The 16,003-nt window shown below is 54.6% G+C and overlaps 3 protein-coding genes, 1 long non-coding RNA gene and 1 other non-coding gene across 5 annotated transcripts; 3 read left to right on the top strand and 2 right to left on the bottom strand.

Annotated features, from left to right (window-relative positions):
• Positions 1-404: 404 nt before the first annotated feature.
• RPL3L (ribosomal protein L3 like) lies at positions 405-8,934 on the bottom strand. The gene is made up of 10 exons (XM_074552725.1): positions 8,785-8,934; positions 7,614-7,806; positions 6,272-6,440; positions 5,051-5,186; positions 4,142-4,328; positions 3,152-3,312; positions 2,491-2,592; positions 2,309-2,404; positions 1,670-1,789; positions 405-538 (listed from the first exon to the last, which is right to left on the bottom strand). The coding sequence occupies exons 1-10, from the start codon at positions 8,785-8,787 to the stop codon at positions 482-484; spliced, it is 1,224 nt and encodes a 407-aa protein (XP_074408826.1). The 5' UTR covers positions 8,788-8,934; the 3' UTR covers positions 405-481.
• Positions 8,935-10,299: 1,365 nt separating this feature from the next.
• On the top strand, positions 10,300-12,135 carry NDUFB10 (NADH:ubiquinone oxidoreductase subunit B10). Its single transcript, XM_005495803.3, has 4 exons — positions 10,300-10,576; positions 11,316-11,454; positions 11,696-11,835; positions 11,930-12,135. The coding sequence occupies exons 1-4, from the start codon at positions 10,315-10,317 to the stop codon at positions 12,052-12,054; spliced, it is 666 nt and encodes a 221-aa protein (XP_005495860.2). The 5' UTR covers positions 10,300-10,314; the 3' UTR covers positions 12,055-12,135.
• Positions 12,136-12,413: 278 nt separating this feature from the next.
• RPS2 (ribosomal protein S2) lies at positions 12,414-14,961 on the bottom strand. The gene is made up of 7 exons (XM_074552754.1): positions 14,765-14,961; positions 14,563-14,652; positions 14,037-14,144; positions 13,436-13,609; positions 13,197-13,356; positions 12,714-12,805; positions 12,414-12,534 (listed from the first exon to the last, which is right to left on the bottom strand). The coding sequence occupies exons 1-7, from the start codon at positions 14,918-14,920 to the stop codon at positions 12,454-12,456; spliced, it is 861 nt and encodes a 286-aa protein (XP_074408855.1). The 5' UTR covers positions 14,921-14,961; the 3' UTR covers positions 12,414-12,453.
• Positions 14,962-15,020: 59 nt separating this feature from the next.
• LOC113460375 (uncharacterized) lies at positions 15,021-15,812 on the top strand. Its single transcript, XR_012582876.1, has 2 exons — positions 15,021-15,252; positions 15,628-15,812. It is a non-coding gene; the product is annotated as an uncharacterized LOC113460375 (long non-coding RNA).
• LOC113460380 (small nucleolar RNA ACA64) lies at positions 15,436-15,560 on the top strand. The gene has a single exon (XR_003382221.1). It is a non-coding gene; the product is annotated as a small nucleolar RNA ACA64 (small nucleolar RNA).
• Positions 15,813-16,003: the final 191 nt, after the last annotated feature.

Here is a 16,003-nt window from a genome sequence, read left to right as displayed (position 1 = left end):
CTGCCAGGGTCCCAGCCACGATCAGGGGGCTTTGAGCAGGAGAAGCCCCCAGGCTGCACCTTCAGCTTGGCAAAAGCAGTGCTGGAGGTGTGTGGGAGAGGCGAGAGGAGACAGGCAGGGAGCTGGGCAGAGCCAGGCCATGGGCTGGCCCAGTATTCCCAGTGGAAACTGGGGCAGAAGTGCTGAAATGTGCTCTGCTCTCTGCTGGATGAGAGGGGGGATATACTTCGTGGTGATTTGGGTGAGAGGGAAAAATTCACTGGGAGGAGAGGAAAGGGAGGATCCAGAGGGCACAGCTCTCACTTGGCTGTCCCAGTTAGTCCCCATCCATGTGGGCCAGTCCCAAATGCCACTTTTCCCATCCCCAGCTGCTGAGGAGCCTGAGAACAGGCAGGACACCCCTCCAGAAGGAGAGAGGAGCAGGCATGGCTTGGAGCCCCTTTATTGCAAATGCCCAGCAGGCAGCCTTGGATCTCTGTCCTCAGAGCTCTTCCTGCACACCTGGCTTCTCCTTCACCAAATGCTTCTTCTGGGGGCCCTGGAAGAGAGCAGAGAGGAGAGTTTGGATTTAGGGACACACAGACCTGGCCTGCATGGCTGTGTCTGAAAGAAAGGCAGCTCGGGCCAGCAGCTGAAAAATGGGATTATCCCACAGCAAATCAATCCTACGGGAGCAGGTGGCAGGAATTACTTGTGTCCCTCAACTTCCAGACAAATGTGATGTTTTAGCACAGAATCCATGGGGCAAAGTGGCAAAGAAAAGAGCTGCAGCCAGGTCAGACCTCCTCCTGTCACAGCAGCTCAGGGCTGGCAGTGACACAACAGGCTCCTGACACTGAGCTGAAGGAAATCAGCTTAACCTCTAAAGAGCTCTGCAGAGGCAGTGCCTCACCAATCCCCCTGGCAGCTCTAAGGAGGCTTAGCCAGCTTCACATGGCATTTCTGGCTGACAGGCCACAGCCAGACCCAGTTTACATCTGCGTGGGACACACACACTTGTTTCTTTCCCTTCTCCCTCTCCTGGTTTACTCAGTGCTTCCTCCGCTTCAGACTCAGACTCACACCAGCCTGGTGAAGGCTGCAAAACTATTCAGGGAACTGCTGTGTTTGGATTATTTAATTATATTTTTTTTTTGCCCTGGGTTTAAGAAAAATACACTGTTTGGCCTTCTTGAAAGCTTCTGACAAAAGCACCATGAATCTGCATCTGAATTTGACCCAAACTTTTTTTCCTCTGAGAACATTAAAGCTATAAATCATCCCAAACAAATCAAAGCAGTGCACAATTCTGAGTGAAAGGCACCATATGGCCAAGACAGTGCCTGCCAAGTTAACTGCTTGTTTAAAACTTCCCATGGTGAATGGGAACTGGTTGCCCATATGGTCTTTTATTTGCTGGTTGAGTTGTCTTGGATCACTCACACAACCATCCTGTTCTTCCTCAGCATCATTTCTGCTGTGTGAACTGAATTCATGGCTGCCTTTAGGCAAGAGAGCCTCAAACATTTACTTGGCTGCTGTTGTATCAAGGAACACACCACAGAATCATGGAATCATAGAATCCTGGGATGGTTTGGGTCGGAAGGGACATGAAACTCATCCAGTTCCACCTCCCTGCCCATGGAAGATGCTTGGTTGGAATCAGACAGTGGCAGACTGAGGAACTCACCATGAAAGCTCTCTTCTCTTGAGCCGTCTGGAAGCGGCCGTGGCCGAATTTGGAAGTGGTGTCAATGAATTTGAGCTCGATGGCTTCGTGAGCCCGGCGGCTCGTGTGCACCAGGAGGGACTGGGAAAGAACAGCCACAACAGCAGGGGAAGTGTCACAGAACAGCTGGTCTCATGGAAGCAGGGCTGGAATATCCTCTAAAACATCCCCTCAAAAATCTGTGTTCTCACAGCGACACCCTGGGGCTCAGATGGGAGAGAGCTTGCAGAGCTGCTCTTTGCTCAGCATTGCACAGAATCACAGCATCAGCCAGGCTGGAAAAACCTCTGAGATCACCAAGTCCAACCTATGACCTGACCTTGTCACCCAGACCATGGCAGTGAGTGCCACATCTGTCCCTAAACACCAGGGACTCCACCACCCCATCCCTGGGCAGCCCATTCCAGTGCCCACTCACCTTTCTGTGACAACCCAAGGTTTCATTTCTGGAATGAGCCACAGCCCTCAGAGCTCTCCAGCTCCATCCACCTGCTAACACTGCACCAAGGACCTGCCCAGTGTCCCTGCCCAGCACTTGGAGGGTTCTGCAGGTGGGGAATGTGCTCCTGGGGAGCTGCAGCCCATCCCAGGTGCTCTCACCTTGCGCAGGGTGAGGACGCGCTTCCTGGTGCCCACCACACAGCCCTTCAGCATGAGGAAATCGTTGTTGACCTCCCCATAGTGAGGGAAACCACCCTGTGGGGAGAGCAGAGGGGTGGGTGGGCAGGAGAGCTGGCTGGGAGGGTCAGGGGGGCACGGCCCTGTCACCCCTCAGCCCTCACCATGGGCGTGATGGTCTTCTCAGTGATATCATAGTGCGTCGAGGCGTTGTTCCTCACCACCTTGCCATCCTCCACGTGGATCCCGTGGCCAATGCGGTAAATCTGGGGACACACAGGCAGTGGGGATGGAGGCTCTCCTGCCCCTTGCTGAGGAGCCTTACAGGGTGCCAGAATCCCCCACAGAACCACGTGGTTTTTGTTGTCATTATATTGCAGAAGCTCTATTATAAGTACATTGCAAGGGTTCCATATTGCTAGAGTTTCATACTCCTTGATGTTTCTTGTAGGCAGCTCCTCCAGGCACTGACCCTGCCTTGTTCTCACAGCAACCAACTGACTTCAGTTCCCCCTTAGCCAACCAATCCACTCTTTTATAACACTCTTCTTCTTGGCTAGAGGTGTGGCCTGTTAACATCAGGCCTGCTCCTAGTCTTTAATAATGCGTTCAGCTGCAACTCTTTAGGGGATAAGATCACATCCTATACCACCTTCATTTACCCATACTGAATTCCCCTACAGGTTTTCACCACGCTGTGCCCTCAAGCAGCAGAAAATCACCAGGAAGGCCATGGAGATGTCCAGGGGAACATCCATGAGGATGCAGGGAGCTGAGGGCAGCGTGGGGAGGAGGGTGTGACAGGATGGAGCCCCCTGGCCATACCTTCTTGTTGATCTCGGTGCGGTGGTGGTAGCCCTTCTGGCCGGCCCTGGCGATGGAGTAGCCCACGCGGGCCGGGTGCCAGGCCCCGATGCAGGCCACCTTCCGCAGGCCCTTGTGCGTCTTCCTGGGCAGCTTCTTGGTGTGCCAGCGGCTGGTCACCCCTGGGGGCGTGGGGACAGTCAGCAGGGCCAGCAGGGAGGGCTGGGGCTGGGAAGGACAGTCCTGTGGCTCTCCTGAGGGACATTCCCTGAGGGACAGTCCCATGGCTCTCCTGAGGGACAGTCCCATGGCTCTCCTGAAGGACAGTCCCTGAGGGACAGTCCTACCACTCTCCTGAGGAACAGTCCCATGGGTCTCCTAAGGGACATTTCCCGAGGGACAGTCCCATCATTCTCCTGACAAACAGTCCCGTCACTCTCCTGATGGACAGGTCCATGGCTCTCCTGCAGTCCTCAGAGGAGGCCGTGCTGGGACGAGATCAGGAGCTGTTCTCACTTCCCAGGGCTTTGGTTAGACCTGCACACACCGAGGAACACCCACACCCCTGCACATATGAGGTTTGTGAAATTCACACCATCACAGACTGGTTTGGATTGGAAAGGACCATAAAGACCATCCAGTTCCAACCCGTGCCATGGGCAGGGACCCGTCCCATTAGACCTGGCTGCTTTATGCACTGACAGTGCCTCAGAGCCTCCTGGGAGGAGGCCTTCACTGGCCTTAATCTCAGGGAAAATCCTTCCAACAGAGATTACCTTGTCAGCTCGTCTGTATCGACACCAGGGGTGCCCCTGTTGGATTTTTCCCTTGCTGAGATTAAGGAAATCGAGCCCTGCCACACCAGAACTGGACGTCATGCTTTAGATCCTGAGGCTTTTTGCTACTCCCTCTACAGAAAGTGAGAGGTTCTAAGCATGGTTAACACTCCCCTACCCCAGAAGCAGCTTCAGGGCAGAGCCCTGTGAGGAGCACAGCCCCATAGCCCCATACCTTTCATGCCGTGGCCCTTGGTCACGCCGATGACATCGATCATCTCGTTCTGGCTGAAGACACTGTGCACAGAGATCTGCTTCTCCAGCCTCTCCCGCACCCAGTCCACCTTCTCAGCCACCGTGCCCCCGTTCAGCTGGATCTCCATGATGTGGGCCTTCTTCTGCCTCAGGGGGAGCAGCCTCATCTGCAGCACACCGTGCTTTAGGGTGGCTCTGAGCCCCACAGACAGGAGGGTGCAGCAGGGATGGGTCCCTCACAATTCGTGAGGGGCACAGGGGTGAACAGAGCCACTGCTTCATCTCTCTGCCACAGCCACCCCCCTTCATAGCAGCCCTGGGTCAGCAGCTCTTTATATCTGGGATTTTATGGAGCCAGCTCCTTGTCCTTGTGCCCAGAGTCCCTGTCTGGCCTTGAGCCAGCTTAGCTCTCCCCCAGATCCCAAAGCAGCCCTTAACTCCAGGGATCAGCATTAAAATGGGCCCGTGTGTATCCAGGAATCAGCATCTGGCAAAACTGTGCCTGCCCATGGGGTTATTTTTGCCCAAAACATTTGACACCAGTTGCTAATTTGAGGTGATCATGAGGTCCCTTGCTGACACAGGACTCAGGACCTGCCCAGGCTCTGCCCTGCTCCTGCTCTCCTGTATGTGGTGTGTGGGTTCCCATTGGGGTGTGGGGGCTCCCCAGGGATCCCAAACCATAGCCCCCATGGCAGCCCTGGAGCAGGAGCTCTGGGAGGGCTCTGGGAGGTCAGGAGGCAGCTGGAAGGGTCATGCATCACCATCTCACACCCTCTGCTCTCTCAGCCCCTGTGACCCCACCAAAACACCCCCTGATCCCATTTCCAGACCTTCAGAGCTGAGGAAGCCCCCGAGCCCCCTGCCCATGCCAGGGGGAGGCTCTGACCTGTGTGTGCATAATGACACGGATGACCTTGCAGTACTTCTTCATGGCTGCAAAATCCTTCTCCAGCTGCTTTTTCCCAGCCTCATCCTGCCATTTCTTGCAGTACTTGGTGAACGCCTTCTTCTTGCTCTTGTGCCTAGGGACAGGAGTGGTTCAGCAGCCATCAGAGCTGATAAAGGGCTGGTGACACTGCAGAGAGGGGACAGGTCACCCTGGCTGCCACCTGTTCGGTGGCACAAGGAACCTGTGGATACCTGAGCCTCCCCTGACTGTCAGGACCTTGAGGTGGGAAGAGGGAGGTGGATAATGAGCCCTGAAAAGGGCTCCTTCAAGGGTAATTCAAACCTTTCTGCATGAGGAATGCAGCTGTCTCCCACTGACTGACTCAGCACCGTCAGAACAGGCGCAAAATCAGAGGCAGGAGAAAGCAGGGACAGAGCCTTGGGGTGAGTGCGTCCCCACGGCACTCACAGGGGATTCCTGCAGCCAGGAAATCACTTCCCTGCTCCCTGTGGGTACCTGAGCCTCACCTGGCTGCCAAGGGTTGGGGTGGGAAGAGGCATGAGCGTGAAAAGGGCTGACAGGAGCAAACAGGGATCAGTGTGGTGGGTGGGTCTCCATGGTGCTGTGACAGGAGACACAATTCCTACAGCTAGGAAATTCGTGTTCCCATTTCCCTCTCCGCTGAGGGGTGTCGATATTTATGAGGGCCAGGGGCCACATTCTGCATCAATTTCCCCCCTGGCAAATCTGGTTTCAGTCCAGCTCAAGGATTCTGGTTAACTGGGGAGCCGAGGAGCTACACGAGGGAAAAGGAACCTGCCACACGATATTGTGGAGAGAGCTGACTTGGTTCGGCTATTAGAATAAATTTACATATGCAAACGCTGCTCCCCAGCACCGGGCTGTCTGCAGTGTATCCCTGTGCATGACTAAACAGGCAGCAGGTTCACTCCTCGGGATCTGAGCTGTCTGGGCATCCTGGAGAGCCTGTGGGATTCCTGCCAGGCATCCCTCACCGGCAGCCCCACAGGAAAACCCCACTCTGGGCATCCCAGGAGGTTGGAAAAGCCCTCCCAGATCATCCAGTCCGACCTGTGGCTGATCCCCAGCTTGTCCCCCAGCCCAGGGCACTGATGCCACATCCAGGGGTGCCTTGGACACCCCCACCACCGCCCTGGGCATTCCCAGTGTTTGGTGACCCTTTCTGGGAGCCCGTACCAGTTCTTGTAGAAGCGCCGGCGGCACTCATCGCTGATGTGCTCAGCAAAAACAGTCTTGAAATTCCTCAGGCCCTTGGGGGTCTCGATGTAGCCCACGAGCCCCACCACCACCATCGGGGGTGTCTCGATGATGGTCACGGCCTCCACCTCCTCCCGCTTGGACACCTCTGCAGGGCCGCAAAGGGAAGGGGTGCTGGGCATCCTCTGGGATCATCCCTGGAGGATTTCCCTGTCACCGAGCGCTGGGGGCGAGGCTGTGTTTGATCTCAGCCAGCCACAACCTCCCCACATCCCAAACCCACCATCCCAGTGTGCACTGTTCCACACTCAGCCCATGCTGGGCTGGCTTTGACCATGCAAGATGTGGACAGCCAGGATATAACCCAGCCCTGTGGGCTCCACTGTCACGGACATATTTTATGAAAAATCCTTTTGCTAGGATTTTTTTCTCCTGAGAAGCTGAGAGGTGTCAGAAACGAAATGCAAACAATAATTATCTACTGCTGTGGAATGCAACAGGTGCATCTGTGATTGGTTCATGTGGTTGTTTTTAATTAATGGCCAATAACAATCCAGCTGTCTTGGACTGTCTGGTCAGTCACAAGATTTTATTATTATTCCTTTCCTTTCTATTCCTTGCTAGCCTTCTGCTGAAATCCTTTATATTTTAATATATTTTAATATATTAAAATATAAATGAATAGAATTTATTTTAATGTATTGAATATTTTAATATATTTTAATATATTATATATGTCATAAAATAATAATATGGTCAGTCACAAGCTTTTATTATTATTCCCTTCCCTTCTATTCCTTGCTAGCCTTCTGATGAAATCCTTTCCTCTATTATTTTAGTATAGTTTTAATATATAATTTTCTTTTAATATAATATATTATTATATTTTAATATAATATATGTAACATTTTATTAAAATAGTTTCATATAATATATTTTAATATAATATATAATACATAATACATAATATATAATATATAATATAGACTATATTATACATTATATATTATATATTATATATCATATATTATATATTATATATTATGATATAATTAAAAATTTAATATAGTATATTTTATATTTTAATATATTTTAATATATTAAAATATAAATTAATATATTTAATATTTTAATTTATTATATATAAAATAAAATAATAAATCAGCCTTCTGAAACTGAATCTTGGAGTCAGATTCTCATCCCTTCTCTCATCCTGGGACCCCTGCGAACACCACCACACTCCACCCCCCCTTTCCATAAAGAGCTTTTCTTTCCCCAGGAGCCCATTCCCAGTTTCCCTCCCCCTGCAGCCCAGCCTTACTGAGGCCGGGCCGGTGCACCTCGCGCACGGTGTGGGTCATGCCAGCCTTGTAGCCCAGGAAAGCTGTCAGGTGCACTGGTTTGCTGGGGTCGTCCTTGGGCCAGGCCTTCACCTTGCCGCGGTGCCGGCGGCTGCGCTTGTGGGGCAGGAAGCCCAGGTGGCCGTGCCTGGGAGCCGAGAACTTGCGGTGGGACTGCGGAGGGGAACACAGAGGGAGCTGCGCGCTCAGCTCAGGGAAATGGGGATGAGGGAAACACGGCAGAAACGCAACAAAAACACAACAAAAATCCCCCCTTTCAGATGGGAATGGCACGGAGGTTCTGGGCTCTTCACTGAGTCCCAACAGGGCAGGGGTTTGTTCAAGCTTCTGTCACGTACATGGAAAATGGCACAGAATATTGGAATGGTTTGGGGTGGAAGGGACCTCAAAACCCATCCAGTGCCACCTCTTCCATGGCAGGGACACTTCCACTGTGCTCCAAGCCCCATCAAGCCTCACCTTGGACTCTTCCAGGGATCCATGGCAGCCACAGCTGATCTGGGCGCCTGTGCCAAGGCCTGCCCGCCTCACAGGGGAAGGATTTCTTCCTAACACTCTTTCTAAATCTACTCTCTGTCAGTGAATTCACTAAATTTCTGGACAAATGATGCCACTTATATAAAAACTTTACATGATCTCCCTCCTCCAGCTTCTTCTGAAGGACGTTGAAGGAGAAACACATTCTTTACTAGGTCTGTCTTCCCGTGCTCTTAATTATAACAATTTATTTTTGTATCCTGTAGCACCAAAAAGGTCTGCTTGGAATTCCTGGGCTTCGTGTCATCAAGGCAAATGGCACAAAACAAGCACAGCCAAGGATTGGGAAAACAGGGGAAAGGATGCCCAGAGGAACTGGCAACAGGAACATGCACAGGTTCTAAAGGCACCTTGAAAGCCAGGTGAGAAGAGATAAACACATAAACCTCAACCACAAGCAGCAAAGGGTTAGTCCTGCACCCACTGCAGCTCCTTCCTAGCTCAGATCAGTGCCAGCACCCGGCTGTGCTTTCCACCAAGCTCCTTTTCCAGCCTGAGTGGAGCTCTGAGGATTCTGCCCCATTCCTGTGGCACCACCAGGAGCACAACCCAGCCCTGCTCGCCGACCCTCGCACACAGCAGAGCTCTACCAACCATGGGACGTCTTCAGGCCAGGCAGCAGCAGAGAGAGGCTGTCAGGAGGTGCCTCCCCAGATTAATACTTGAGATGGGAATGGGTCTGAAGACACAAATTTAGCCGCTCGCTTCACCCGCCGCGATATTCATTTCATTCCTGGCAGGTTGGACACGACAGTTGTGGTGTGGTAAAGGTCACTTGCTGCTGGCTCAGTTTACGCTGCTCCCTCCTGAACAACTCTGGTGTGAACGGCAGGAATTGGGGCAGTTTCCTGAATTAGGGACAGTTTCCAAAAGGGGTGCCACACACCCAGAGCTGTGAACGCCTGCACCAGGTACCCCCAGCGCAGGCTGAGAGTCTGTCAGCCCAGGATTGTGATCCTGGCTGGAAAAGAGATTGAGACAATGCATCTCCGAATCACAGAGCTGTTTGGATGGGAAGGGACCTTAAAAATCATCCAGTGCCAACTCCTGCCATGGGTGGGACACCTTCCAGTGGCAATGGCACCAGAGCCATGGGCAGGAGCTGATCCCAGCCAGTTCCACTGGATACGAGGCAGAACTTTACCCCTGTGACTGAGCACAGATCCCAGAGGATGTGGAGTCTCCCTGTGAAAAACGCCAATCACTTGTTTTTAAAATTTTAAATTTTAATAGTAATAAAATGGTTATTAAAATAGTAATATAATTAGAGTAATAAAAAATTGGACAGTTTGGATTAGGACAATACAAGACAATAAAAACAAAGAGTTACAGACCATCCAGGTACCTTTTTCTGGGCAAAATAAGCCTGAAAAGGACCCACGTTAACAAAGGATTAACCCTTAAAAGCAACAGCCTGTTGCATATTCATACACCTCATCCATAAATTCCATTCAAACACAGGATTCTGTCTGGGCAGTGTCAGCTTCTTCCTCTGAATCCTGATGGTGTCTTCATGGTTGAGCGAGGCAGGAAGAAGTTCATTTCTTCTGATAATGGAGCAATAAATTCTTTATCTCTGAAAGATTTAGGTGTCCTGTGGCTGCTATCTCACTGAAAGTCCTCTCTTTTAAGAAAGTATCTTACATAGCATAGTTTCTATTTTAACATTATGTTATAACCTAAAACTATATTTAAAACACTGCTTAAGAAAATTAATACAGCATAACTTTCTAACATAGCACGTATAATATTCATTTTAATATTTGTGAAAAGCCAGTAATGAAATACGCATTTTTCACAGAGGGGGACAGTGGGGATGGCCCGGTGAGCGGGGATGGGGACATCGGGATGGCCCTGTGAGCAGAGATGGGGCAGTCAGGATGGCCCTGGGAGCAGCGAGTAGGGACGGAGACAACGAGGACACACTGTGAGCAGTGAGGGGACAGTGGGGACATGCTGTGAGCAGTGAGGGGACAGTCGGGGCATGCTGTGAGCAGTGAGGGGACAGTGGGGACACGCTGTGAACAGTGAGGGGACAGTCGGGACACGCCGTAGGCTCTGCCGGCCCCGCCCCATGCCGGGCTCCCCTCACGGATGAGGCACACCCGCACTACAACTCCCGGCATGCCCCGGGGCCGCCGCCATATCCCCGCGCCCGTCCCCTCGGGTCGCCGCCATGTTCCCGGGCTCCCGCCCCCTCAGGGGTCGCCGCCATCTTTTGCCGCCGCCGCCGCCGCAATGCCGGAGGATCCCGACTGGGAGGCGTACAAGGTGCCTCCGACTCGCACCCCCGTCTCCGAGAGGACCACCTCGGTGCCCAACCCCGTCGACTACTTCCAGAGCGCCTTCAACTATGTCCTCGACTCGCCCGTCGGCTTAATCCGAGGTACCGGCGGGACGAGATACCCTTCCCTGTCCTCCCCTGGGAGCTGAGCAGCGGCGCGGGGATGGGGACACCGGGATGAGCACACCGGGCACGGGGCAAAGGCGTGAGGACACGGGCACCTGCACAGGCAAAGGGCAGGCGCAAGGACACAGGGACACCGGTCCTGTCAGTAACGGTAGAGGGACAGGACAATGGGACACGGGACATTGACAAGAACACAGCATGGACACAGGGACATGGGACACAGACAAATACATGGCCTGGACAGAGGGACAGCGCAGGGGACATGGGATACAACATGGACACGGGCAGACATGGACAGGGGACACACGGTAGAGCACAGCATGGACACAGGGACATGGGACAGACAGGAACACAGCTTGGATAGGACAGACACAGGGACATGGGACACTGCACAGACATGGGAACATGGGACAGACAAGAACACAATATTGGTAGTGGGACAGGGACATGAGACATGTCATGGACACTGTGAAGATACAGCGACATCAGGACACAGCTCGGACACTGGGAGTGTGCAGGGGATACAGGGACACGGTGACACAGCGTGGACAGGACATGGGACACAGCACAGAGGGGCAGCCACACAGCTGGGCATGAGCTGGACAGTGTGGAGCCACTGCTGCTGCCAGGGAAGGTGGCACAGGCAGTGCCAGCCCTGTGTGGGCTGTGCTGCCCTCGGAGCTGGGCCAGGTGTGTGACCAGGCTGTCCCTGCAGGCTGGATCGAGCGGTGGCAGAACAGGAACAAGTTCTACTACTACCACCAGAAGTTCCGCCGTGTGCCCGACCTGAGCCAGTGCCTGGAGGGCGACTACCTGTGCTACTATGAGGCCGAGGCGCAGTGGAGGAGGGACAGGTATGGCTGCCCCTGCACTGTCCCCAGGCCAGCTCACAGCAGAGCACAGGGTCTGGGACCTGCAGTGTTTTGGGGGATGCTGGGGTGCTGAGGCACATCTGTGTCCTGCTGTCCCTGCACCACGTCTGGGCATGGTGGCATTAGGGACCGGGATGCTGAAAATCCCAGAGCTGACATTCCACAGGGTGTCCTCAGCCCTTGGTTCTGTCACAAGCCCTTTTCTGCCTTGTGGTTCCCGCAGGATGGTTGATCAGGAGATCGTGGAGATAGTCCGGGAAAGGATGGCTGCGTGCAAGCAGAGGGAAGGGCCCAACCAGTTCCAGAACTGTGCCAAGGAGATGGAGCTGCTGGCACAGGTCACCCAGGCCTACCAGGACAGATGTGAGTGTGGCAGCAGCACACAGGGCAAGGGCTCTGAAACCACATCCCACACTCATCATGGAGGCACTGCTCATGCATCTCCTTTCTTTTCCAGACGGTGAACTGGGTTTCCATGGCAATGCACGGACATGCCTGATGAAGCAGAAGCACAGGATGATGGAGGAGAGGAAAGCAGCAGAAAATCCGTGCCCTCCAGGCACTGGCTCAGGTCGGCCCTGAAGCAGTTCCTCCCCAATGGTGCTGGTACCCAAGTGCATGCTGCTTCCTTGGCCTCCACAATAAACAGATCTGTACAGCTGGGCTCTGTATTCATTCTTTGAAGAGCTCTGCAAGCCCTCAGCTCCAGGCACTTGGGGCTGCCACTGTTGGGATTTGCCCTCTCCTCCAGAACATTCTGTGCTGCTCTGCCCTGGCTCTGAATCCCCTAAGTGAAGATGAAGTGCCCAAGGCCAGGCAGGACAGAGCTTGGAGCAGCATTGTTCAGTGGAAGGTGCAACTGGATGAGCTTCCAGGTCCTTCCCAACCCACCCCAGGTAGTTTAGCCCTCCTGCCCCAACCCCCATCACACCAAGCACAGATTCCTGGTTCTCTGATCTCTTTATTGTCCTACAAAAGCCCTTAGGTGGTGGCCACAGCGGCTGCCTGGGTCCTCTGCACCGACACTCTGGTGTGGGTCTTGGCCAGATGATCAGTGAACTCCTGCAAGAAACACCAACGGGGTTATTCCCCCAGGCCCCTCACGGGTTCCTCAGCACCACTCCCATCCCTCGTGTGCACTGAGGTCGGGGTGGCTCAACTTTATAGATCTCACACCTTTGGGTACAGAAATCTGAATTTTAGGGGCAATTTTGAGCTTTAAGTTACCAAAATGCTCTTACCTGGTAGGGAGACTTGGTGAAGACAGTCTCTTTCCAGAGGTCAGGAGTCAGGTAGCTGTAGGTTTTGGAGATGGCATCGAAGGTGGCTTTAGCTGCAGAGAGATGTCACACACTGTCACACAGTGCCCGCCAACGGCTGCAGAACCACCCCGCTGATCAACCCGCAGCTCCAAAATACCCACCAGTTACAAAAATGTGGAGTTTTGAAAGGATCAGGGAGACCAGGGAGGGCCTCTCTGATGAACCCACAAAGCTCAGGTTGCTCTCTCTCTCCAGTTACGACGATTACACCACGGCACACAAGTGCAATCGCGCAGATCGGGAGATTGGGGAAGTGTTGAACCCCACAGCTCTGTCACCAACTCTGACAGAAGCTCCAGCAGCACGGACTGCACTGGCAGCACAAACCACTGTGAAACGGAGCTGCTGTGCCCCATCAGTGCCAGAACTGTCCCTAAACCCCGTGGCAGCCCCAGAGCTCACCGAAGTTGCCAAGGGTGGCCGTGCAGCCCCGTGCTGACGTGTAGCAGTCATCGATGCCGGCCATCATCAGCAGCTTCTTGGGGACAGGGGCAGACACGATCCCAGTGCCACGGGGAGCTGGGATCAGGCGCACCAGCACAGAGCCACAGCGCCCGGTGACCTGCAGGGACACAGCGGGGTCAGCCCCGAGCAGAGGGACACAGTGGATCAGCCCCAGGGCCAGGCCAGGGGACACTCACCTTGCAGGGCACCGTGTGTGGCTTCCCGATCTTGTTGCCCCAGTAGCCGCGCCGCACGGGCACGATGGACAGCTTGGCCAGGATGATGGCCCCGCGGATGGCCGTGGCCACCTCCTTGGAGCACTTCACCCCCAGCCCCACGTGGCCGTTGTAGTCCCCGATGGCGACAAAGGCCTGCAGCACAAGAGGAGTTTTCAGCTCTCCAGCCAGAGCTACGCTGTGGTGTTGCTTAGCAGGAACTCACATTTGGGTGCTCACCCCCAAACCTCCCACACAGCTCTCAAAACCCGTTTCTCCCCTCAAAGTTCATCCTTCAGGCAGAACCAGCCAAGCACTAGAACTCAATTCCTTGCTGCAGCCTCACTCTGGTCAGAACTCCCCACAAATCTCCAACAGCACTCCCTGCTTACACCCAAAACTTCTCCATGAAAACCCAACACTGCTGTGCAAGAACAACTGAATTTTGCAGTGTCAGCAAAATTTTCTTAACAAAATACTTATTTACTAGATGTGACAGCAAAAAAGGCTTGGAGTTATTAAAATCACTCTAAAAATGCAAGAAGGAAAATGTGAACAGGAGGATCCAGAAAAAGGGGATTACCTTGAACCTGGTGCGCTGCCCAGCACGGGTCTGTTTCTGCACAGGCATAATCTTCAGCACCTCATCCTTCAGCGAGGAGCCCAGGAAGAAATCGATGATCTCCGACTCCTGCAAGAGTCAGCACTGAGCACACAGGAATCACGGAATCCTGGGATGGTTTGGGTTGTTGGGGACCTCACATGTCAGCTAATCCAACCCCGTCCCAAGGGCAGGGTCATCTTCCACTGCCCCAGGCTGCTCCAAGCCCCATCCAAGCTGGCCTTGGACACTTCCAGGGACCAGGGGCAGCCTCAGCTTCTCTAGGAATATGTGCCAGGGCCTCACCACCTTTACGGGGAACAATTCCTACCCAATACTCCATCTGACCCTATCCCAAATCCCTCTCCAGCTCTCCTGGAGCCCCTTTAGGCTCTGAGGCGTCCCCGGAACCTTCCCTTCCCCAGATGAACAACCCCGGCTCTCCCTGCCTGGCTCCACCCCTTGGAGCATCTCCCTGACCCATCCCTTTCATGCCACAGCAACTCACCTTGATGGGAAGCGAGAAGAGATAAATCTCCTCAAGAGACTTGATCTTCATATCCTTGACCAGGCGGCCGAGTTTGGTGACAGGAATCCACTGGCAGAGAAACCCAGGGGCAAGAGTCACCAGGTGCCAGCACCGGCCGGGGCCCGGCTCTGCTGCCCCGTCCTAGGGGCTGGCAGCGCCCGTGTCCCCGCTCCCCACTCACCTCCTTATCCTCGGCTTTCCCTCCGCGGGCTCCGCGGCCTCTCCCACGGCCTCTCCCGCGGCCGCGGCCGCGGCCCCGCAGCCCGGTCCCGAATCCACCGCGGAAGCCCCCGCGGGCCGCTCCCGCTCCTCCCGCAGCACCGGCGTCGTCCGCCATTTGCTGGAACAAAGCCGGACGTCAGGCGGGCGGCGGCGGGCGCGGATGGGGCCGGATGGCCGGGCCGGGCCGCGCGGTGCCGCGGCCGCCGCTCCCGCCATACTTACGTGATCCCTCAGCGTAGAAGGCCGCGGCGCGGCACCGCGCGCTTTTTATACTGCGCGGCATCTCGCGAGAGCCGAGCCAGGCTGCCCTGCGCGCTGGATGAGGAATAACCGCGGGCTGGAATGGGCAGTTTATTGTTATTTATACAGAGCGCGGGGCGAGCGCGCAGCCCGGGGTGTAGGGGCGCGCACGGGAGGAGCGCGCAGAGCGCGGCGCGGCGGCCACAGGTGAGGAGCGGCGGGTGAGGAGCTGCGGTGCGGGCGGGAGTGAGGGCACTGCCGCACCTCCCTCCTGCCCTGTGCCTTCAGCCGCTGTAAAACTGCTGGGAAACGGGAATGGTGCTAGCCGAGCCTCAGCGGGGGCAGGGAGCGGCCCGGGAAGGCGCTCCGGAGGCCGCGGTAGAGCCCGGCGCGGTCTGAAAATCATTCGGGGTCTGCGGTGGCCCCGGGTGAGATAACGGCGCCCAGAGCATCGGGAACATTAAGCTTATTGCCCACGGCTGTGTGTGGGGAATGAAACCCATGTTCCCATAAGCGCCGTGCCCGGCGGTACCGGCACCGCGGGGCTGTGGGGCTGTGTCTGAGGTTTGTTCCCTGTTCCAGGTGCCGTTCCTGGGCGCTGGGAGCGCGGCCCCGCTACGGGCTCGGCCGGCGCTTCATGGCGATCCCGTCCCCGGAGGAGCTGTGAAGAGCACGGGGCTGCCGTGATGGACGGCGACACGGGGGTTACTGCGGGGAACGATTCGGTTTTGTATTTTGATGTGCAATAAAAGATGAATTGATTAAAAGATGGAGCGTCTCTCTTCATTCTAATTGTCTAAGGTTCTACTTTACGCTGTGGTCAGGGAGTTCAACTTTGCGCTCTTTGGGGCGGGGAGGGGCGGTTGTGCTGGAGAACGCTCCGGATGGCGGGGAAATGCAGCGCAGGGGCCGGGCTGTGGCCGCTGTCCCGGGGGAAAGGGGAATTCTTATCCCGTTC

Source organism: Zonotrichia albicollis, chromosome 16 (assembly GCF_047830755.1).
Source record: "Zonotrichia albicollis isolate bZonAlb1 chromosome 16, bZonAlb1.hap1, whole genome shotgun sequence".
Taxonomy (NCBI): Eukaryota; Metazoa; Chordata; class Aves; order Passeriformes; family Passerellidae; genus Zonotrichia; species Zonotrichia albicollis.
This window is presented reverse-complemented; position numbering and strand designations above follow the sequence as displayed.